The sequence below is a fragment of the Mytilus californianus genome, unplaced genomic scaffold (assembly GCF_021869535.1).
Source record: "Mytilus californianus isolate M0D057914Y unplaced genomic scaffold, xbMytCali1.0.p SCAF_4, whole genome shotgun sequence".
NCBI lineage: Eukaryota > Metazoa > Mollusca > Bivalvia > Mytilida > Mytilidae > Mytilus > Mytilus californianus.
The window spans coordinates 19201067-19226484 of NW_026262690.1; the positions used below are offsets into that span (position 1 = coordinate 19201067).

The 25418-nt window shown below is 32.0% G+C and overlaps 3 protein-coding genes and 1 long non-coding RNA gene across 5 annotated transcripts; 3 read left to right on the plus strand and 1 right to left on the minus strand.

Annotated features, from left to right (window-relative positions):
• The first annotated feature begins 2827 nt into the window (after positions 1-2827).
• On the plus strand, positions 2828-6650 carry LOC127699247 (otolin-1-like). Its single transcript, XM_052203004.1, has 2 exons — positions 2828-3218; positions 6541-6650. The coding sequence occupies exons 1-2, from the start codon at positions 2828-2830 to the stop codon at positions 6648-6650; spliced, it is 501 nt and encodes a 166-aa protein (XP_052058964.1).
• Positions 6651-10898: 4248 nt separating this feature from the next.
• Positions 10899-13337, minus strand: LOC127737622 (uncharacterized). Of its 2 annotated transcripts, none has more exons than XR_007999719.1 (3): positions 13249-13337; positions 11695-12289; positions 10899-11259 (listed from the first exon to the last, which is right to left on the minus strand). It is a non-coding gene; the product is annotated as an uncharacterized LOC127737622 (long non-coding RNA). The 2 variants fall into 2 exon arrangements; XR_007999718.1 differs by having other exon boundaries at positions 11553-12289.
• Positions 13338-13475: 138 nt separating this feature from the next.
• Positions 13476-16018, plus strand: LOC127737621 (GTPase IMAP family member 7-like). The gene is made up of 2 exons (XM_052248459.1): positions 13476-13575; positions 15162-16018. The coding sequence occupies exons 1-2, from the start codon at positions 13568-13570 to the stop codon at positions 15862-15864; spliced, it is 711 nt and encodes a 236-aa protein (XP_052104419.1). The 5' UTR covers positions 13476-13567; the 3' UTR covers positions 15865-16018.
• An 8603-nt stretch (positions 16019-24621) lies between these two features.
• Positions 24622-25197, plus strand: LOC127699249 (GTPase IMAP family member 6-like). The gene has a single exon (XM_052203005.1). The coding sequence runs from the start codon at positions 24622-24624 to the stop codon at positions 25195-25197; it is 576 nt and encodes a 191-aa protein (XP_052058965.1).
• The last annotated feature ends 221 nt before the right edge of the window (positions 25198-25418 follow it).

A 25418-nucleotide genomic window follows, 5' to 3' on the forward strand; every position in this document is an offset into this window, starting at 1 on the left:
CAATTTCTTTTTATTCTGTTACACATTATTTATTAGCAAAACTGTATACTGTGTACTAACAAGTACTTACCTTATCACTGAAATGCTACATACTAACGTCAACAGAAGAAGAAATTCATGATGAACGATTGAAATAAATTCAGAAAAACACATTAAAAGATAACAAGTTGATAGTGTTGGCATTTGATTTTGTATAGACCAATGAAGAAGTTTCCTAATATTGAAGACTTGATCACTTTGATAGGCAACTCGTCTAAATGCCACATGTTAAGATAAATATGTAACTAGTATATATTAGCCACTGGATTTCAAATTAGACTGAAAGCTGTTTGATTTACTGTTTAGCTTCACAATAGTTTCAGCGTTTTCAAAAGCCATTCCATCTCCCAAATACTAGTTTTCTGTTTGAGATCCCTTCTAGTTTCAACGCTTCTCATATTTATCCATAGCTTGCCAAACTTCGGCTCTGAGGTTTCTGAAGAAGGCTTTCTTCCAGATTTTTAATACATTGTTGTATATGCTGTAATTGCAAGTCAAATATTCAACAGACTTTAACAATTGGAATAATTCAACTTAGAATCGTATCAATAGAAACATAAAAGGAACACAGTAAACACTTTAAATGAGACGACAATTGGAACAATTTGTCTTTTTTTTTTTTTAAAACAAACATTGTAACAAAAACTTTTTATTGATTTATTTAACAATATACAATGGAAGCCGAATGACATGTTAATACTGTACTAAAACATGTAAAGCTAATTAATAAAGGCAAAGCACTAAAAAAAGACCCCAAAACTACATTCTACAAAACATAACACAGAAAGCTAAAGACTGAATAAAACAAACTGCAACAACAACGGGAGATGATCTGAGGTGTTCTAGAAGGGTAAGCAGATCCTGTTCCATATGTGACACCCGTCATGTTGCTAATGTAAGTACACATTCGGTGAAAAGTCTCATTCAGTGATGTTATGGTCGAGTTTAAGAAAAAAAAATTGTTGTTACGACGATTGGAACATATCCGTCGTCATATGTGCAACATATATTCCATAACCGTCAACGAACTCATGAAGGCGTCCGTAAAATTTTTCGAAGGAGTTATTTAACTTTACCACATAGAACCCTAGGTTTTATAGTTTTCTTGTAAACAGAAAATCCACTTTCAAGGAAATCATGATAGAAATGGAATATAATATCAAAAACCATATATTGTGTCGAAAGTTCTGTTCTCAACCGACCCTCTCATGGTCAGTTTATAGATACAGGAAACTGTATCTGTGGTATTTTTCATTTCAAGTTCGATGGGATAAATGCGAGCAACTTAATCACTTGTTTTATTTAATGAGAGGAAATGATCAATATAGCGGAACCTGAAGTTAAATGATAATGCTAGCTTCTTTTATTCTTCATTAACAGCTCCTGTATGAATTATTCTTCATGCGATTAAAGGGAAAGGGCAGATTAATGATAAAGGACAGTTTGAATTATGTATTAAACATCTATTCAGTTAAAACAAAAACCGTCAAAATTCCCATGAGTTTGTGAAATTTTGTTAATCAGCAACAAAAGTAAATACAAATATTTTACTTTTAATGCCGTTAGTACCAATAAATTGTTTGAGAAACTAGTCAATAACAGCGTAAAAAGTAAAATAGAAAAAATACCGAACTCCAAGGAAAATTCTTGTTATTAGATGCCTTCTTAATATTCCACATCATTATCACAACCATTATAATGCACAATTCAGGTGTATCATGATTGTGCTCTTAGTAGAGCTGGTGTTTGTCTATATCATTTGGTTTTATAACATAGATGACATGTAATCTGACAATTCTTTTGAAGATCATTGGCATTAAAAGGTATTTTAAGTGTTGGTGTATATTCATATATATAAATAAGAAGATGTGGAATAAGTGCCAATGAGACAACTATCCATCCAGGTCACAATGTGTAAAAAGTAAATAATTATAGGTCAAAGTACGGCCTTCAACACGGAGCCTTGGCTCACACCGAACAGCAAGCTATAAAGGGCACCAAAAGGAATAGTGTAAAACAATTCAAACAGGAAAATCAACGGTCTAATATATATAAAAAACGAGAAACGAGAAACACTTATGAACCACACCAACAAACGACAACCACTGAACAACAGGCTCCTGACTTAGGACAGGTGCATAAAAATGCAGCGGATTTAAACGTTTTAACAGGCGCTTACCTTCACCCTAACCTGAAGCAGTGGTATAACATTACAACATAAAAAGACACACAATGAAATATAATTGAAATGGTTTAACTCGACACAAAAACAAGTTAATATACACTGAACGAATAAGTTTGATCTATGACACAATATAAATAAATATACATGAATAGTAAGATGACCACTCAGAAACTTTTTTTTATCTTTGTCCCTCCTCTTGTTTATTAACATGAATTTGTCGCGACATATAGAAGGTATGAGATCGAATCTTGAATACACCTACTGATCTTTTTTCCGTGAGTAATATCTTCTCCTGTCCGGGACATGTTTCTAATTCTACATCTCATTCTAGCCAATAGAATCTTTCCCACATCATAAGGCAACCTATGAATACCAATATTTGTTACGTAATAATTTCAAGATGGCGTGAATATCGTATGAAACTAATAGCTTCGCACCGTGATGCGAAGCAATAAAGTAAGTGATGAATACGGTCATTGTTGTTTCATCTTTTATTTTTTACCAAAGCTACTACAAAAATGTTAAAGTTATCTTTCTGGTAATCATACATGCATACAAACTTGACAAATACATTTACCATAGTTGTACACGTTATACGTGAAAATGGCGAGAAAGGAACGACAGTCAACAAAGAACCAACTGGTGACCTTGGTTCAAAAGGTCAAATTGTGGGAAAAGGGACTTCTCTATACAAAAGGTCAACTAGGTGTCAACGGACCAAAAGGCAAGAAAGGCTCAATCGGCGAAAAAGGTCAAAGAGGAGACAATAGTCCTATCGGTAACAGAGGTCAAAGAGGCGATAAAGGAACCGCGGGAAGTAAAGGTGACAATGGAAAATTCGAAGACAAAGGATCAGTTGGTGACAAGGGTACAATCGGTGACAAAGGTCAAATAGGTAACATGGGTCTCCCTGGAGTTCAAGGCCAAACAGGTGAACCCGGTCACAAAGGTGCCAATGGTGAAAAGGGTTTGAAAGGGTCATCTGGTGATTCAGGTAAGGATTTGTATTTATTTTTACAAAGCGAATCGACATATTAGCCAAATAAAATCGTAGAATAATATGAATGAGTAGATGGGGAACGAAAGATAGAATGTCCAGTATTTGATATTCATGTTATTATTTTTGAAATATTTGTTTAAAGTAGTCTGATTAATATAAAAATCCTCCACGTTTTCATTAAAGAATATGACAACGATCGGTTCTTCTTTCTGTACTAAAGACCCTTTTGGGATCCTCTAATTTTTTTGTTATGATACACACCTTCAAAAATGTGTAGGGAGGAATTTCATAGATTGCAATATCCTTGTAATCGCAGCTTAGACATATAATTTGTGTAGTAATCAGACTGTCTAAGTTTTTTGTTGTTGTTGGTTTTCTTAATAATCCACCCTTTAAACATTTTATTCATTTGATTCACATTCAAATGATTTGAAGCGATTTTTTGGTTTATTTACAGTAGGCGTTCATACATGTACAGAAAACCAGTTCAAAAATTAATATATTCATAATGCCTACATGTACACAATGTATTTATAGCCGTATATTTGATGGTGATTCATTGGAGCAACAGATATATATTTTTAATAAAAGAGCTGCACAAATCCTAGCATGGCACAATCATTCCGTTATTCCGTACATCAAAGTCCAATTTCAAATCATGAAATCATAAAAAGCCAAAATTCTAAGGAGAAATGTTAGATGGGGTTATTTGTATTTTTATCCATCTGATGAGTTCAGCCTCTTTCAACTGATTTTTATAGTTCGTTCTTATGTTGTACTGTTATACCACTGTCCTAGGTTAGGGAGAGGGTTGGGATCCCGCTAACATGTTTAACCCCGCCACATTCTGTATGTATGTGCCTGTCCCAAGTCAGGAGCCTGTAATTCAGTGGTTGTCGTTTGTTTATGTGTTACATATTTGTTTTTCGTTCATTTTTTGTACATAAATTAGGCCGTTAGTTTTCTCGTTTGAATTGTTTTACATTGTCATTTCGGGGCCTTTTATAGCTGACTATGCGGTATGGGCTTTGCTCATTGTTGAAGGCCGTACGGTGACCTATAGTTGTTTATTTCTGTGTCATTTGGTCTCTTGTGGAGAGTTGTCTCATTGGCAATCATACCACATCTTCTTTTTTATATTTACATTTTTTATCTATTATGGGGTTAGTGAAAGAGAAAACCATACTTTACACAAGTTCAATTACTCTGGCAAAACAATTCGAAAATCCTAGTTATTAATAGAAACCATGTATTCGCGGGTATCTACAATGTGCTGACATTGCGTTTTGTTTTGTTTTGTTTTTTTTCACCTTAAGCTGACATTGCGTATTTTTTTTATCTTTATTAGAGCTGACATTTCGTATTGACAATGTAGATAATTATGTTATTAAAGGTTGATGAACTGTATAACGCCTTCTTGGATTATAAAATGGAAGTACACAATCGGTCTAGTTCATTGCTTAAATATGCAAATATTTAGACAGATTAGCAATTAATATGTATGAGTGTTCGTCTACATAAAAAACGCAGTGAAGTATTGCTTTAGTCAGATTGTTTTAAAAAATACTAAATATTTGTTTTTGTTCGATTCGATTTTTCAACTTAGCCATATAAGGGGAGATAACTCTTATAGTAAGAAATTTATACTAGAATGATAGTGAAATTTTCATTTTGTACTTGTAGCAAGAAAAAACAAGGTCGGTGACACCATTTTTTTTTTTTTTTTTTTAAAGCATATTTTGAAACCTATCTTCTCATATTTTATTTCAAATTTCTACCACATACATTTCTTTTCATTCACGAAAAAGTGTTTTTTCATGAATAATCTATACAAAATTGGGCAATTTTGGGCGACTTCTAGCTTGAAAAAAAGCACGTTGACTCATACGTTTAATTATATTTTTAATGAAATATTTTGAAAATGTCAAAAGAGATGCCTATTGTTACTGAATTGTTATTTAGTACATTATGCTGCCATTTAAGAGTTGGGATACTTCAATAGTGATCAAACACACCATTGAGAATCAGAATATGCTTATATTTCCTGATGTTACTCAAAAAGAAATTCTATTTTTCTTTTACGTCGGTCGCATTTTTTTTCTGGATTTTGAACACATTTAATTAGTAGATTGTATATCCCTCAAAAGAAGCACAAACCCTCATATTGTTGAGATACAGCTTGCAAGCATGGGGTGACGTCTTATTCTCTAGAGATTACGCCATTTGTTTCGACAAAAACATTTAAATTCACATAATGAGAATGAATAATATTCGGAGAAAACTATTGGAGGCAGTTTAAAACCATTATGGTAGAAAATAGTTACAACCTGTAATATTCGAAAAATATATTCTCCAGTTTGTCAAGTGACAATCAGAAAGTGCTCGTATTGTAGCCTGCATGATAATCACAGATCAATGGGAATAGGGATAGATTTTTAAATAAATAGTCAAAAGTCAGAATTTAATCGGTGTAAGAATTCCTTAGTTCTGACATTTCGTACAAAAGTCGACCAAAATTAACAATAAACGACGTCGCGTAACATTACCATTGCTAAACCGAATACCGTGCGTAACGTCAGTGGCTTCACTGACCGGTATATATATATATTACATAATATTGGTACAAGTATATTTGAAGAATTGGGCGTTGTCGGAAACACCATGAAATTTCTCTATTCAAATGACAAATGTCTTTTCCGTGCCTTTCATTTCATTCTTTCCTAAACCTTGTTGTAATTGAAGCTATGATGTTCTCGCTTACGTAATTAAGTAAGATAATAAAGTGTTAGTATTTCATTCAGTCTATGTTATGAACAGTGATTACTAGCATGTTAACACTGGTATTGTGATTTCGAACCCCGCTCGTGACATGGTGCTCACGATTCCATCTTAATTTGACTTGGATTGCATGATATCCTATCGGAGGTACGTGGTCCTCTGAACCAATAAAAACTGAATTCCATGATAAAACCAACAGCGCTGAAAGTGATGTAAAATACCAATTATCAATCATTCAGTCGATGCTAATTGGTTTCACACTTATGCCTAAAATAGGCTGACTGTTATGAACTGATGTTTTAACTGAAATTAAAAAGTATATATGCAATTGAAATTTTAAGCTATAAAATATTTAGAAATGCATCAAAATCCTTATGACATTAAACAACATGGAGCAAAGAAAACATATCGCCTGCCTCGTTAGTTGAAAGACTTCTTAAGTACAGGTCTAATAATCAAAACTTGTATTTCTAAAAAGAAAACTATTATATGTTTATTGATTAAAGAATTGCACTACTTTTAATGCTTTTCATTCTAGGAAAGGTTCCTGTAGTTCTTTTTCGTGTTCGAAAATTCTCGCCAGACTCCGATCTTTCAGGAACAGTAATCAGATTTCCTAATGTAGATATCAATTCAGGCAGTGGATAAAAATGTCCTTGCATTGAAATCTTTTCCCTACATATAACAACATTTCTAACAACAGTTTCAATCTTGCCTCTGATTTTGGCTCATATTAGCTTGAATAGTGTTTTGCTGGTTACTTTTCAGATTGAAAGCATGCAACAGTTTCAAGGTTGGCATTTTGAAACAGAGTCTTTAGTTTTTAAAATTATTTTCGTAAACCTTTGAATTAGGTATTGTTACTTATAGAACGTCGTAATCTTTTTGAATCATATTTCGGATCCGTGTCACAAAATAAAGTATTAAATCATTTAGTTGGTTGTTCCTGGCTGACGGGATCGTCGATGATAGAGATTTTGTCAATATTTGGTATTTAACTTAGAAATACAGCATACCAGCACTTCATCATTGAAATTGTAATGATTTATTTATGCTTATGAGTTATATTCGTGCATATCGTTTTGACAACTATTAAAATCCGGTGTCCTTCAAGCTGTCTGGGTTATCGGCAATATGAATATATTGTTTGTTTTATTTAAGTCTATGTATTTAAGGGAAAGAAGTTAAGGTAATACCTGTTATTTTCGTGCTATTTTTAAAGTCCAAAGTCTTTAATTTTGGCAAAAATCAGCGGAGTGGAACCAAATGTGAACTCGATCTGTAACTCATCATATGTCAAGGCGTTTAGAAAAACTGTTCGTTGCGGAATGACGGAATGACGAAAAGACAGAATGACGGATAAAACCAGCTCAATATGTGAAGGCGTTTAGAAAAAAAAGTCAGTATAACTGTTATTTTCATGAAATCTTTGAGGTCCAATATCCGTAATTTCGGCAAAAATCAATGGAACGGAACCAAACGTAAACTCGATTTGTAACTCATCATAGTAGACTCACATACTAAAAATCATCTCAATATGTGAAGGCGTTTAGAAAAAAAAGTCCGTATAACTGTTATTTTCACAAAATTTTCAATGTCCAAAGCATGTTATTTGGGCAAAAATCAGCCGAGCGGAACCTAACGTAAACTCGATCTGTAAGTCATCATAGTAGATTCACATACTAAAAATACAGCTCAATAAATCAAGGCGTTTAGAAAAACTGTTCGTTGCGGAATGACGGAATGACGAAAAGACAGAATGACGGATAAGGGTAAAATTATATTACCCCGACATTTTTGTGGCGGGGCCATACAAAGAAATATCAAAACACATGAAATGAGACGACTATTGGGAAAACATACTTTCAGGAACATTTTTTTTATTTTTTAAGATAATCATGGTAACATATACGTTTAATTTATCTATTTCACAATATACAATGAAAGCCGACTCATTTATAAATACTTTACAAAATGCTTTTACTAAATAAAAACGTAAAACTAATTAATAGAGGCTAAAAAAACGATAATACAAAAAACTGTCTACAAAACATAACATAGAAAAACTTTATGTTGAGCAACACAAACCCCAACGAAAACTGGGGATGGTCTCAGGTACTATGGAAGGGTAAGCAGATCATGTGTTCTACATATGACACCCGTCATGTTGCTCAGTTTATGGAAATGCGATGAAAAGTCTCATGTGGTGATGCCATAGTCGAGGAAAAGAAGATAGATTTAGTGTTACGATAATTGGAACATATCCGTCGTCATGGGTGATACAGAAATTACATAACGGTCAACCAACTCGTGATAGCGTCTATTAAATTTTTGAAGGGAATATTCAACTTTACCATTTGGAACCCTTGGTTTTATAGTTTCCATTTAGCAGCAACCCTCTATTAAGGAAACTATGATAGGAAATGCAAGCTTTAGGATATAGTATCATCTACAACAAACCATTGGTTAAATAAAACAGGAAATACAATGGTTTCAGAAGAACTGCTGTGTGCAAAACTTTTAAGGCCACGCAGAACGATTTCAGCGTCCCTCATTAATTTTGAATATAAAATAAGATCGATTTGTTGATGTTTTTAAATAAAATGTACTATTTTTGAAAATAAATCAAGTATTCACATAGAAAGATTGATCAATGATCGAAAATTACTTTCACATCAAATGTTTACTATATCTTTTACTTAGTTGGGGCATGTATTTTTATTATCAAAATCCATGTTTGGGGCAAAATATCAGAAAAAAAGATGTCCCATGCTAACAGAAATATTTATTCTATCTCTATACAAAGCACAAACTTTCAAAAAATCGTCAGTGTCAAAAATTGAAATTCATCAGTGAAAGAATACACATTCTTAAATTTGAAAAGTCTCCACAGTTCTCAATTTATTACTGCATAAATTAAGTGTCGCTTAAACGGACAATATTCGAGTAAAAGCCTTTGTTTTTTTGTATTTCAGTCATACTTTATATAAAATGAAAATTATGCAATTCGAAAAACCATACAAATTAGCTTTTTAATTATTGTACAGCATACGTTATCTCTTGTGTTTTCTCTGTTTTGAGTAGTAACAAACGATGAAGGACCAATTATTTGTCTTTAATAAATGGTTTAAAATATCAATAAGAACTGGAAACAAATACTTAAAATTAATACATGTCTATTCAATGATTGATAATCATTGTCAATTAGGAACGTACTTATACCCCTAGTATGAATAATACTATGGATGGATAAGTGTATTTTGGGGGAATTAAAGTCAATAATCAAATTCATGTATTATCCATACATGTTATAATCATAACTACTGGATATTCCTGTTTGTGTTTACAATCTCGTTTCACACATTTAAAATGTTTGCATCACGAATTGCTTGCAATTTATAACATTTCATATTACCGGTACTTATGCGGGTGTGTTTTACGACCCATGAGGGCCTCACATGGTCGGCTCTGGTTCACATCACTTTTGACATGACACATCATGAGTGTAATGTAAGTATATTACTTTTACCTATATCACCCTCGTTTCGAAAACTGGTCAGAAAATTTTTTAATTGTGCAAGCGGTTCATCCATCACCAATATCTTAAATGTTTATATAAACTAAATTTGGATGCGGGTTCCAGTGACAGTCATGTGAGATGTAATAAGATTATCTCTGAAGTTGTTAAGCTTATGGTCAGGGGTCTATAATTACCGAATCTTTGAAAATTTGATTGACACGTTAATCTTTATCTGTCACGAATAGGCAAGTTAATACACAGCGGGAGCAAGTTTCTCAGTGTATTTTTTATCTTGTAAATCCATTTCCCGTATACAATTGACAGTCAAATAATTTCAAACGAAAAATATACTTTACGTTTATTTCTCCGATTATTTTAAACACTCGTCGAAATTTGAGTTTCCATTTATAAAAATAAAAAGATGTGGTATGATTGCCAATGAGACAACTCTCCACAAGAGACCAAATGACACAGAAATTAACAACTATAGGTCACCGTACGGCCTTCAACAATTAGTAAAACCAATACCGCATAGTCAGCAATAAAAGGCCCCGAAATGACAAATGTTAAATAATTCAAACGAGAAAACTAACGGCCTGATTTTTGTACAAAATAATGAACGAAAACAAATATGCTATATAGCAACAAACAACAACCACTGAATTACAGGCTCCTGACTTGGGACAAGCACATACAAAATGTGGCGGGGTTAAACTAGTTTGAAGGCGCGCCAACCCACCCCCTTACCTGGGACAGTGGTGTAACAGTACAACATAAGAACAAACAAAAAACGGGCTTAAATCGTCAGATCGATACAAAGCAGAAATACTTGTAACAAAAACACAGAGTGGACGTGGCAGGATACTTATACATCCCCACAACAAAAAGACCCTAGGTACAGATCTGAGAGTACTCGCAGTTACTGACAGCTAGTTCAAAGCCAATAACAAATAATAAAAAAAAATCATGCATCTAAGACTAAGATATCAATCAGTACACATCCAACATCCAAAGGTTTTAGTGTAAAGACGGCATTAACAGTCAGAGAAAAACATTACCTTGTGCAATGCCAAGATACAGGTATCGACAGATGTCTGCATTATCATATATAATTGCATTGCTCTCCCCTTGATTGTTAAACAAGGTATGGATGATTTTTCAGAAGTTCGTTTGTTCAATCTTAGATTTAAATATTTTCAATTTAAACGTTATCTATTTTCAAAACGTCGCCGTAAAGTTTAAAAGGTTCCGTGGTACTATTTTGAACATTATTGTTGTTTATCCCTTATTTTGATCAATTTGCAATCAGAAGAACTTGTTTTGATAGTTACTTATCAAACAGAAAATCAAGTGTTCCAAAGAAAAATTAAACACAATGTATTAGATTTTTTTTTATTTTTCTCCTCTACAAATAAAAAATATTATGTTGTCAAATATTTTTATTTACACATGTTCAGCTTTTGATCAGTATCAAGAGTGAACATTTTTTAATTCTTTTTCTGGTGATTAATTTCAATGTTTGAATGTAAAAATGTAGTTTATGTCTCAGTACAGTTTTCAAGTTATCAATACGTATTCAACAGTAAAAAAAAAATATGCATGTAATTGTTTGATTGTTACTCCAAATTTAAAGTATTAACTTCGAATATTCACAGCTGGTTAGATATGCATAAATATACTTTATATTCTTTCAGAAGTTGTCCATCATCATATTTGCTACATTAAACTACACCACTCCTGAAAAAATGAATTAAACATATATTATTAATATTGTATTTATAAACATTAAAGAGGGTTAACTATTTGTAAAAATTTCAAATTATTCCGGTTCATTGAAAACATCGAAGTAGCAATGGTTTTAGCGATTGTATTCCACATTATAATTTTTGAAACGATATATAATAGTAATAACTTGCGTTTCGAATTTCTAAAAGAACTAAAACCAGATAATTATTTATGTTGTGTCGGATTTGTTTTTTGTAAGGTTACAAAACGTACGATTGTCTTACAATGAATGAGAAAAAACCTACACAGCATTTCGTAGTCATCAACATTCTTTTGTATTGTCAATTGGTCTTCAAAGAATTCAGTGCCATACGTCCCAAACTTTTCCCCCATTTGTTCTTTTGACACATATATTAAATTCTGTTTCTTTTTCTTACTGTCACTTACAGGGCAATATGAAGCTGGCTGATCCTCTTCGCAAATAGCAGAAATCAGATCGCGGACTTGTAGATCATTCTCTTCTTCCAGCAGTCTTTTATTTTGAAATGCTCGGTATTTCAGTTTATAGGTCTGCATTAGTGCCAACAAACTTGGATTCTTTTTAAGCCAACCATCGATTGTTCGATCAGCTGGATTGTCCTCGTCGTATAGCTCTTCTCTATTGGTGAAAATAATAATGGTATTCTTCAGGAATAATTTATTTTTCTTGAAAATATCTTCAATTACTTGTCTTTCCTCTGTTGTATATCTTCCTACTTGAATTACCAAAGCATATGTAACGTTCCCTATCTGATGGTCTCTAAGGATTCGCTTAATTTCATCTCTTAATTTTGAAAAGTCCGACGATTTCTGAAGACCGGGTGTGTCGATTACACGAATGGCCAACTTTTCTCGATATGCGGTCTCTGTTTCAACTTTTGTTGTAATGGGTATTGTCCCAATTCCAATTTTGAACGGTTTTGATCCTATGATATTGTTTCCAGTAGAGCTTTTACCGCTTCCAAGTGACCCAAATAAGACTATGGTCATTCCATCCAATTGCCTGAAAACATTATTTGAATAATTTAAAATTTTACACTGATAAACCGAGCCTTTTTTTAATTTATCATACTATTTTGACATTAAAAATGTGATATGTTTAATTGATTTATTTATTAAACTTTTTATTTGTAATTTGTGCTTCCATTTTTAAATTTAAATTTTATTTATTTATTGTAAACAGATTCATTGTACATTGTGGATTATTGGAGGTTTTGGAGTTCATGCGATTCCCTCGGCTTTTTCTTTGTAAATTCTACATGAATGTACGAGATTTGAACATTGGTAACCAACTGTTGCTTCAATTTACCTTTGGGAAAAAAGTATTAACAAAAATACTGAACTCCAAGTTAAATTCCCAAAAGGGAGAATTCCATTAAACCTGACACAATCAAACGCTCGACTATTTCAAGGGACGAATGGAAAATAACTGTTATATACCTGACTTGGTATAGGCATTTTCGGAAGAAAATGGTGGATAAACCTGGTTTTATAATTTGCTTAACCTCCCACTTGTATGACAGGGACTCCATATGTACGGTAAAAATACACCAAAAGCAGTGTTTTATAGGAAAACAGGTAAACATATAATACAGAACCTACACCAGATAAATTTGAAGATAAACCACGGGCAGCCATGAACCGTTTCAATTTATGTAGGATAAACACAATCAACATATTTATAACTTTTTTTGTGAATGGAACGTATTGAGAAATGGATATTTACCATCACTACCTGTTCATGAATATTCTTACACGTAACATATCACAAACGCGACGAAGACCCCATATAAGGATGTGTTTATTTAGAAAAAAAACGTTTTACAATTCAGCGTAATCATAATTTCAAAGGACTGTACCTTTTCTCTAATTTGTCAGTTGTTTATGGTTTTGTTTCTCTTTTTCTCAAATAGATTAGAAAATTAACTTTTGAAAATGAAAATAACAGTCAAAATGTCTTACCTTGAGCTCTTTGCCATGATACAACACCTTCTGTTAGTGTGTTTTACAAACAGAATAGTGGTGCGCAATTCTTAATGTTTAAATGTTCGTTTTGGTAACTATAGCATGTGATTTCCAAATAAGGCAATGAAAGTCGTTAGTCGTCCTAAAACGACGACTCGCAATTTGTCGTATCACATGAGCCATGCTGTCTTAGAAACCATGGAAAACTTTACCATATAAGGTATCATGTGAATATTTTCTTGTTGCCATATCTTTCGTGGCCCTTAAACTGCAGTGTCTAATATTGCGGTAGCAGAAGTATAGCTGGAACAGAAATATGGAAACGTAAGTATTTTTACTGATCGCTTTCTATAAAGTAACAGAAATCTGACTGACACAATGAAAATTTCACTTTTATTTTTTTCTATGGATTAACCTGTCATTTCAAAGTTTTTCAATTAGTTAATAACATTAATAAGATCGACTTTAAAGTCACTGGAACAGCACAAAATTCTATCAATAATTTCAGAACTCGTCATTATATTTTTCTTTATATTGCAAATTATTTTAATTCTTAATTAACCATCTCTGAGAAAACGAATTTAATATCTATGTTTTACGAATCTAGGAAAAAATGCAATTAAGCATAACACAATAAAAGCAATAAATACAATCCATATAAACAATTTAAAACAAACGATGAAAAATTTAAAAATTTGTAAAAACAGACATCTTAATCCCTGTACAAAAAATTAAGAATTCGTAATAAAAAATCTAATTTCAGTTCTGTTTTGCATAATCGTCTTATGTTAAAAAGGGAACTTCAGTTATATGCACATGAAATCATAAAATGTGTCATACACTATTTGATCATCGGTTATTAATTAAACAAAATGAATCTGTAAATACATAAATGTTTGTATCATATTAAACATAAATATAGAAGATTTAATATGTGAGCTTCTGTATGTGAATAACATGAAAGCATTGCCGATTTTGTCGTTTGCCATTATTTGTTATCGGCTGCGATAACTCCGCAGAGTTCGTTCGGGGGAGTGTACATGCTGATGATATAATATGCTTTGTCAAAATATCAAACTAAAATCGTTTAGAACACGATTTCTTCAAAATATGAAAAAACCATTGTACTACAGCCATCGGGTTTAAAGAGTGATGTAACAAACATCTAAATTTGCGCTTACAATACATTCCTACCACTGCAGTTATATGAATTTTATCTTAAATTCATCATGGACATCATTTAAAATATAAAAAAGGATTATCAATGATAATCATTATGTTCTTCTGCTTAAGCATTTTATAGAAATCAAAATATGGTCAAGACAGTTGTGATGATTTCTCGGTATGGTTTTTCATCGAAAGAAATAATAGAATTTTCATAGAAGACTGACAAAATTTTAATTTAGTAAGTTTTTTTTATTTTAATTTATTGGAACATCGGTCAATAATTATGTGTGTCTAATAAAACTATGGGATCTTAGAGATTCATGTGGGAGTAAAAAATTTCCAACGTAAATAATTGTGAAAGTTAATAGTCTTAAAAAAAGTAAAAAGGTTTGTTCTTAATAAGATAGAACTGTAATATTTCTTTAAAAGTGCGTAATCATATGTTTATGTACAAAAACAAAAAATATATTGAAAAGGTATTAATACATATTTTTTTTTAAATTCCCCATTTACAAATAATGAAAGATATTATTTCAGCCATGAAGTAAAATTTAGTCTTTATTTCTAACAACATGTTTAGATATCACTCAATATTCACTTTTTTATTATATTCACCCACAATGACAGTTAATTGTTAATGTGAAACAACTAATTATAACTTCAAATAATTTAGGATTCAAAGGAAAGCAAATAGTAAGTTAACGTTTCCTGTCTATTTATCACATGATTCTTTTTTTTTTCAGAATAAGAGTTGCCCTTATTGGCAAAACAGGAGCTGGAAAGAGTGCATTAGGTAATACGTTACTCGGAGAGAAAAAATTCAAGTCTACAGCAGCATCGGAATCTGTAACAATCAAATGCGAGGCAAAGACTGGAAAACTACCAAATGGTAGAGCTGTTAGAGTAGTAGACACACCCGGTATTATGGATACTGAAGGTAGAGATGTTCGTGATGAAGTAACAAAAGCCATTGCTGCATTATCACCAGGCCCACATGCATTTCTGATTGTTTTGCAGCCAGGACGAGCAACAGAAGAAGAAAAACGCGTCATAAAACAGCTGAGAGGTCTTTTTGGTGATGAAGCATTCATGGAACATACAGTTATAGTGATGACAAGAAAAGCGGATATTCAAGACGAAAATGAAGATCCTATCTCCATCCAACAGTATATGCAGAGATATGCTGCTGATGATGTTAAAGACTTATACAGGCGATGCGGTAGAAGAATTGTGGCAGTAGAAAATAAACATGCTTCTGAACATGAAAAGCAAAAATATGCCCAGGAAGTTGTTGATGAAGTGGTTAAAATGGGTGGTTTCTACTCACATGCATACTTCAAATTAATGCAACAAAAGAAAATTCAGGAGGAGGAAACCAGACGATTGAGACGAGAAATCGAAAGAGTTGCAGAAGAGCAAAAAAGGGGTTTTTGTTCTATTCTATAAACGGCGCATGATAAAGGTTCCACGCTGAATTAATTTAAGAACTTTAGTGCAACCAAACATTTAGAGCATTCACATGATTTTGCATTGTATACATTCTTACAAGAACTTTGTTATGACATGATGTATAATTCAAAATAAAAGAATTTAAAATTTCTATATTTCTTATATAGACAAAACATGAAATACCTGATGTGTTATTACGAAGACAATGTCCATGATTTAAGATAAGTATAAAAGATTTAAATAGGTTCACTGAATTGATCGCCTATGTTATTAAAAAAACTTCTGCAGAAAAAGTGGAGAAATTACAAACAAATATAGATAATGGAAACTTAATCTTAATAACTGATATTGGGAAAGATGTTACTTGTTGATAACGTTTGTCAAAAATCTCTACTTAGTAAAAATATAATTTTTCATTTATAACATTGATATTAAATTGAATTTGAAATATGCAGGTTGGGTATATTAATACCTGGTGCATATCTGACAAGGGAATTTGGGATAAATATACTAAAAGTAGGAGATATAATATGGCCTTTATTTAGGACCCTTGAATTCCAACATTTATTTATTTATTAAACGAAATCCTTCAGATATCATAAGACATCATTCTGTTAGATATCAGTATTCATATTTTTGAATTATGGCTTACATATTTGCATTAGGGCGTCGAACTTGTTGGCGTTAATACAAAACTGACAAAGTATCCTTGATTTTGACGCTTGACATTATTATTTAGATATGAGCGAATGACTAACCCAAACAGATGTTTTGCTACAAGATTTCCTAAACAAAGATTTTAATGTGGGTAAACAATATTGTTGAGTAAAGTCTTGACTCATTTTACATTTTCCAAAAGTTTTGTGTAAAATGTCAAACTTATATAATTGTACATATGTTGATGAATTACTATTTATGTAATTCCGGGGAATGTAATGGCTCTTATCGCGCAATACCCCGAATGTCAGTGAGTGCTTGCCTCTCATATATCCCATTAAACTTGGGATAAAATACTTCCGAAACTAGTTCTTAGACTAGATGATCGGCTTCATATCTGATCTTTATCTCGATATTGACACAGATGGACGACTTCAAACTAGACTCTATGAGAAGCGAGATTATTTCAACTTCAAGCTCGATTATGTTCTCACTCGAGGGACTGCAATAACAGGCGTTTTTTCTCTTTTTTTGCTCTAACAGTTTTGTGGAATAAAGACCTATATCGACACCACATAAATTTTACGGTCACCATCACTAATTGGTTGACTGGTACGATGCATCACTGTCTCCACTCACTAGCGAATTTTTTTCGCGGTCTAAGATCTTTAGATACCAGAAAAGTCGTCTCATCTGTTAATTTTCCAATTGTGTCATATTTCTAATTGTGAATGTCGACTAACTGTTGATTCGCATAGTGATTGATTTGGAGTTCATATGATTCCCTCAATGTTTGTTTTTTTACCTTAAATATGGCATTAGTGTTGAAAATATAAACACTTTCTTCCATATTTGTTTTAGCACATCAAGCTTGCTGTTTTTAAATGAAAACTGCAAAATTGCTTTATTCGATATTTCCCAGTTTGTTTAACATGTTAACAACAGCCTCACAAAAGAAATTTGTACTCGTTAATCTTTTTTGTACATGGTTTTTAAACGAATTCTTGTGTCACAGAATCGTCCCATACCAAATGTAACCCAATTGTACCTAAAAATGCATCATAATACATTAAAGAATAAAGTAAATTCCGTATTTGTCGCTCAAAAATGTTTAACCCCTTTCCTTTAATTAATTTTTAGATGTTTTCTACCTGAAAAAAAACATTGTCAACGTTTAAATGAGTAGATTAATTAAACCCCAAATAATAAAATTGATTTCATTCAAACGGCCTGTCTGGAACTTTCTACAAGAAATTCGTGGCCGCCTGGGAAATAAATGCAACAGTAGTATACCGCTGTTCAATAGTCATAAATCGATTAAGTGAAAACAAATCCGGGTTAAAACTTAAAAAGTGGGAAACACATCAACTATAAGAGGAAAACAACGGAACGACAGAGACACTGAAGTGCGACAAAAACAAACGCCAACATACATAGAAACGGACTATTTGAGAAAATAGGGCAAAATCACAAAATCGGAATTAAAATAGTGACGACAACTTTTTATGCCCATATAGAGTATTTTTTGTATCAAAACCTCAGTAGTCGGTGCTTCGGTTCTAACATGATTTATAACATATTTGTCTAAAACTCCCCTTTGATAAATTAAGAATTTCAGATTACTACGAAACTAAGGTTGCAACTCCCTCAGGCAAATTTTGTTCATCAATATATGTCCTTTTTATGATAAAGCTCCTAATGTTTCTACGTATTTATACATCTCTGGCTTTCTGTTAATTTACTTTTATTCAAATGTTTGGGTTTCAGCGTTCCTTATGAAGGTAAAAGTTGATAGTGAAGACGTTAATAAAGTTGTTTTTCAGATAGTGCATCTTTCTGTTATTTTGTTATCCATCCCTGTGAGTTGCTCCAGAATTGAACGGATGGGGATCGGGGTACTTAGATTTATAAATTGTATGTGGTTGGCACTTGCATTTTCTTTATAATTAAAAAAAATACATTATGGGTGATAATGGTCTAAAAAGGGTACTTACACTATGAAAAGCTCGAAATCACGTCCTCTACTGGTCAATTTGGAAATTATTATGCATCATGCATTTAAATCTGGAACAGTCCTTACATTAATTTGACACTTATAAAAAATAAAACAACAAAAGTACCGAACTACAAGGAAAATTCAAAACAGAAATTCCCATAACAAATGGCAAAATCAAAGACTCACTGATCAATGGTAATTTGTGTGTGTTGAGTGTACTCCCTAATTGTCTAGTAAAGGGCGGGATTTTGAGCTTTTCAAATGGTAAGTAGACTAGTCCATAAATGAACACCGTGCGTCAACATTTAGAATTCTTTTTATGGTCTGCTGTACTGAGTTGTTGGCAGTTGTAAACCCGAAATTTCGTCTAACAAATAAATATGAAAAGAAAGAAGATATGATAAGAGCTATTATTTGACCCCTGAATAAGTAAATTTATTCAAGTCTTTAAAACTTATTTTAAATTGACTTCTATCACTTTAAATGGAAATGAAAGCTTTTTAGAAAAATAAGTATGAACCAAGGCCTCATAAAATACGATATTTTACACATATTAGCATCCCTGTAAACTATACCGTGTAGCAATATATCCTTTGGGGGTAAAACCATATCTAAAAAAATTATAACAGGATCTCCAAATGAAGCGTTCCTGGTAGTTTTGCAGTTTTGCACTAGTAACAAGCCTCATACAAAAAAAGAACAAATTTGCTAGATGAGGTTAGTTCAATTAAGAATGCCAAAATGTTTAGCAAATCTTTTAATTCTGACTGAAATGTTTTTAATGAAGAATACTTTTGTGACAGCGGGGAAATCAAATGTTCTTAAACTACTGCATTTGAAAAGGGACTTTCAGATTTTCGAGATTAAAAAAAAAAATCCGGTCTTTTCCACACCACCACTTATAATATAAAAAGTTTCGCAGTACCTCGATCTCAAGCTGTGTATTTAGACTTTTGATAGAAAATATGAAAGATATTTTACGGGTTAATCGCGATACCAACAATTCAGCAATCAATAATAAAACTGATAATAATTACAATAACAATCATAATGATAATAGTAATAATAATAGACGTGTTAGGAAAGGGATTTAAATACTGCGCTGATGTTAAATACCAATACCGATACAAGATGTTAGTGTGGACTTTCTCAAAATGCAATTGCATTGAAAAGTATCCCGGAGTATAGTTCAGCTTTGTGGTGTGTTTGATATGAAGCGAATGGTTTACGTCGACTCCAATTTTTTTAAGACGTGCATTGGCCTTACGTAGATCTTCATACATTCATTTGTATTTGTTTGATTTGGGAATGCAAAACAAAACTTAAAAAAAAATATATGTAAGGGTCAAAAATGGGAATGGCAGATTTGACGACCACAAGTCCGAATATATACATTAAATAATATGAGTACAATATGTAAGGTTGTCTTGCTGCGCATCGTTTTTTATGTTCAAGAAAACCACTTTCCACGAGCCGTATGTGATTCGTATTGTCTACTACTATCTGGGTATGAATGCACAGCATGGACAGAAAGAAGAAAGAACGGACGGGTGGACCCATTCAACCATCACTATATACCTTCCTATTTAGAAAGCGAAGAGTATATTGAATATTAGGAAGAACAAAATGAAGGAAATCGAAAACAAAAATTGCCCGACATATAATTAAGCAGTCTTTGCAAGAGGTGAAAACGAATATTCCATTTTCAAAATATCCTTCTGACCCAAGGATAATAAAATTAACTTCTCCATGTAAAAGTTTAACTCCACTTTCAACAATATCTCAATTTAATCGTGGTGTTCTGTTTTGTTGGTGGAGGTAGCCGTGATACCAAGAAAAAAAACTTCCGACCCTTCACCGAAACGTAAATTTAACATGCTTGAATAATGGCCAAATGTGGTAATCTTTTAAAACTTTATTCGTTATCCTCTTCTGTCCGAAAATCCGAAAAACTAACTGACAAAAGGTGATAGAAAGAAAATGTCAGTTAAAATGTGAATAAGAATAATTAATTCACACATTGTAACGAGTTTTTTTTAGGTATTGTCTCTTTTCAGCATTACATTAAATTGCCAGAGTGACTTTTCTGGATAAAATAAAAAGATAAACTAACTGACAAAAGGTGATAGAAAGAAAATGTCAATTAAAATGTGAATAAGAATAATTAATTCACACATTTTAACGGGTTTTTTTTTTTAGGTATTGTCCCTTTTCAGCATTACATTAAATTGCCAGAGTGACTTTTCTGGATAAAATAAAAAGATAAAGATTATCAAATTGAAATAGTTTTTGTTTCATTCTTTTATTTTTTTTAATTGTCAAGTACACAAATTTCTAGGTTTTTTTATTAGAATTGTAAGCTACACATTTCTCTAATCTAGAAAATGATATAAATTAAGGAGATGTGGTATGGTTGCCAAAGTAGACAACTATCTACAAGAGACCAAATGACGCAAATGTTTGCAACTATAGGTCACCGTATCCCCCCCCCCCCCCCCCCCCCCCCAAAAAAAGGAGCAAAACCCATCCCGTATAAATGCTTTGAAAGGTATATCTTAGATAAATTTCAAATAAACGAACACTTTGTACAAAGATTGACGTAGAGTAAAAAATCGGATTCGGGTGTGATTTGATTGCAGTGGTATTTTTTTTATTCATTTATTTTTATCACTTTGCAGATTTTCCTTGTAGTCGTTCAACAACATAGTAAGAAATGGAGGAACAACGATCTTAAACTTATTCAATCAAGGCAATTTTATGATAATATTAATAATGATCGTGTTGTTTTGCTGGATCCTCCTCGTAGTACATTGTTATTATGTAATTGTATAAAAATCATCTCGGCATTATCAAACTAACCCATACAGGTAACTATAATAAAATTATTACCTGGGGTTTTTGAGATGGTCCCCACAATAGCCTGTAGTGGTTTCGGTATTTAACATCAGCGTCAAAATCGTATTGACTTTCCTAATACGTCTAATAATAATATTAATCTTAATCAATATCATAATTATACCGATTAGTACTACTATATAATCACTATAAAAAATCGCTTGAAAAAGAACAAATTCTTAGCTACAAACACTATTGGGTGAATTGAAATAATAATTATAAATTTCGTGCGTTCAAGGCGTTTTCCGAATTTACCTTCAGCAGGAACGCTCTAAAATTAACATTTGAAAGCCAGGGATTTATAAAAACGGTGAAATGTTTGAAGTTTTATGACTATGACCTTAGAGGAAGAAACAAATTCATATAGAGTCACCTTTGCCTGAGGGAGTTGAAACCTTAGTTTTTTAATAAATTCTTAGTTATAAACGGGTCATTTTAGAAAATTATGTTATAAATCGTGTCAGTACCGAAGCACCGACTACTGAGTTGACGATACCGGCTGATACTAAAAGTAAAACAGCAAAGGTATCGACCCAGTTCATGTAAGTGAAAATAATCAGCATTTCATAAACTTCATGCGTCCGTAGCGCTTTTGTAGAATGTAGAATGAAGAATCATGAACGACGTAAACCATGAAAACTGACATATCATGTTTAACAGAACTTTTATATTTCAAATGTATATCATTTCGAAATTAATCAAATACAACATATATTTATAACAGACGCGAGAATAAAAAGGTTATAATGATATGAACCGTCAGTAATAATTATATAATTTAGGAGATAACTTTTTTTTTCTTTTCGCTTAAACATTGAGCTGCTTTATTTTGGGGGCTTTACAGAAGAACTTTTTACAATATATGATATTAATTACACTTTAAAAACTGCACAATTTACTTTAAATTTTTGTACCTGATTTTGAATAAAAGTATCCATTTGGAGACCATGACAGAAGCAACTTTAAAAAAAGGTTACTTTCCTTTTCAAAAAACATCCCTCAACATCCATATAACTGTTGACTTTTTATTAACAAAGAAAATTTGTAATAAAATATGACAGAAAACCTATCGTTGCCATTCTTCCTATATTTCATTTTTGATGAGCTAATCCACGATAGATCCATTAAAGTAGAAAAGTACAGAAGTAGCTCGTTTTTTCACTAGTCCGAAAGGTTAACCAATCATGTAAAAACAGTTCACCTTACAATAATATGATGTTTGAAAAAGTACAAATGGTAAGACGGAAAGATTATGGGTCATTCATTTAATTGAATAACAAATATCCTGAAGGTATCTTCTGGGGAATATAAATATATGTTTCATTCACATTGAATTTCGAGGTATTGACAAACCCTAACTTCTTGTTGTATTGTGCTATATTGCTCATTTATTTGTAGATTATCATGCGTGCAAATGTATATGTATTTGCGAATGTATAAATGTTATTCTCTTCAAGCAACTTTCTTGTGCATAAGTTGGAAATAATTACTCGTGTTTTGTTTTCCAAATTAGACTCTGAACACCAATCAGCACACTCCTGATGATATGCAATTGTTAATTATGAATTTTATGGCAGAGATATAGTGAACAGAATGTCTTTCATTGAAAAATAGATCGTAGACGTATTTCGTTTTCATAAAACAAAAATATTTAATTGCTGGTGTCTATTTTGACAATGTGAAAAGACATTCTGCAAATGAGTTGATTCAAGAATTCCTTGATGTGTATAAAAATACTGAAATCCTACATTGTGTACACGAAAGATTACATCTTTAAGATTGCCACTCACTTGTTTTATAATGAATAGTTATAGCCAAATATATACACTCGGTACTTAACAAAAAAAGGTCTCAGTTATAGGAGATCTTACACCAAAGGCAGACTACAGGCAGACTTCCAATTAGATTTTTTGACAATAAGAACTGAGAATATATTAGTTGTCTTTAAATTTGCTGTAGTTAAACAATTATTGGGTCCCTTCAAGCTAAATAAAGATTGAAACGGGGGAAACGTAAGCCTAACTATTTTCATAACTATAATGATTATTATTATTATTATTATTATAATTATTTTGATTATTATTTTAACTATTTTTATTATTATAATAATTATTTTTATTATTATAATAATTATATTTATTATTATTATTATTGAAACAATAACTCAACAAACATTTTACAAAACCAAAGAATTCTGTTTATTTCGCTGAAAGAATCCATTTCACATTTAAATTTTTTTTAAAATGGACCAATTTCTTAATTCATATTCATCGTTAAGAATCTTAAACATATTATTTGTCATAAAAGAATTTCGTCCTCTACGTTCTTATTTTCTTCACCATGACTACCACCGTTCAATATTTATATGTTCAATTAATATTTTTTTCATCTAATTTGAAGATTTAGATAAGTTTAAACTTTACTGTCACTGAAGAACAATGAATATTAGTTAAGATATGAGGACTCTTTTTGGAAAATTACCCTGTGGTAGTGATATGAAATAAATTCAGGGACACTGGAGCGCTCTTGTTGGATTTTTCTAGTCAAACCTTTCTTGACACTTCTTTTCTTGATATTATCGATATACCTAGCTCAAAACTGTATCTACAATTTGTTTTTGTACTCAAAAGAATATGTGCTTCGTCAAATGAGGCAAAAACAATTTACTTATGTTTAAACTGATAAATCTATTTTTAATGTACAAAATATTGAAAAACCCAAATGATAATGTCGTTAGAGCCAGCGTTTCCTGCCAAACTGGACTCAAAAGTGGCATGATATAGAATACAACAAAAGCAGCAAATTAAGCAAATCGTAGCCTTTGTCGTGGTTAAACTAATCAAAGTTGCGCATGAATTGATTATATTTTTCCAATACATTTTTTATCTTTTATTTCTGTGTGTGTGTATGTTTTATCAATTACAAACAAGGTCTAAATACTTAGTAGATATTATTCATCGGAGTGTACATGTATATGTTTTTCTTTGATATTGGTCAAACGTTAAACATGATTGTTTAAGCCGTAGTCGTAATTTAGATCAAGTCTATAAAACAATATAGCATCATCTATTACTTTTTTTTATAGTATCCGAGTAGTGTTAATTGGAAAAGTGGGTGTTGGCAAGAGCGCGGTAGGAAATACTCTTCTCGGGGAAAACAAGTTCGTTTCGAGCGGGACTGCTGACAGTTGCACAAAAAAAACTAAAATGGTAACTGGAACTTTGCCGTCTGGTAGGCGCATTTCAGTTGTTGATACACCAGGGATATTAAACACAGAAGGCAAAAATGTTAGCAGTGAAATACGCAAAGCTGTTGATGCGTTGAAACCAGGTCCAAATGCATTTCTGATTGTACTAAAACCTGGGAGAGCAACAGACGAGGAAAAGGGGGTTATTCGTACTCTGAGGCAAATTTTTCAAAAAGAGTCTTACTTTGACCATACCATATTAATTATGACAAGAAAAGCCGATATCGAAGACGACAATGATGACCATATTCCAATACATCAATACATGAGGGAAGATGTTTCAGATGATTTGAAAAAACTTTATAAACAATGTGGAAAAAGAATAGTTGCAGTTGAAAATTTGTCTAACTCTAGAGATCAATATGCACAAGAAATTTCAAATGAAATAGAATCATTGGGAGGTTATTATGATCGTGAGTTTTATGAATTAGAAAAAGAAAACAGGAAAAAAAGAAAAGCTGAAATAAAGCAAAACGAGGAAGAAATTGAGAGGATAAGGCAAAAGCAAACATCTGGATTATGTGTTATAATATGAACATTAACTTTGTATCTGTATTTCAGTTGTTTCAGACAACAACGATACAATATCTCAGTCTGAATTGTTTTGTGTAGTTATCTCTATTTCAAACTTTTTTATATATATTTTGTAATCATGCTAAATAGCACAAACAGTGTTCGATGTTAGTTTTTACCAAATTTGTCTATTCCAATACTAAAATAGGGAGATGTGGTATGATAGCCGAAGAAACAATTATA

Bases quoted from the DNA above. Each gene is read 5' to 3' on its own strand.
- LOC127699247 (XM_052203004.1), top strand. From the start codon at position 2,828: ATGGCGAGAAAGGAACGACAGTCAACAAAGAACCAACTGGTGACCTTG. The intron at 3,219-6,540 runs GTAAGGATTTGT...TTTTCATTCTAG, and splicing joins AGGGTCATCTGGTGATTCAG to GAAAGGTTCCTGTAGTTCTT.
- LOC127699249 (XM_052203005.1), top strand. From the start codon at position 24,622: ATGGTAACTGGAACTTTGCCGTCTGGTAGGCGCATTTCAGTTGTTGAT.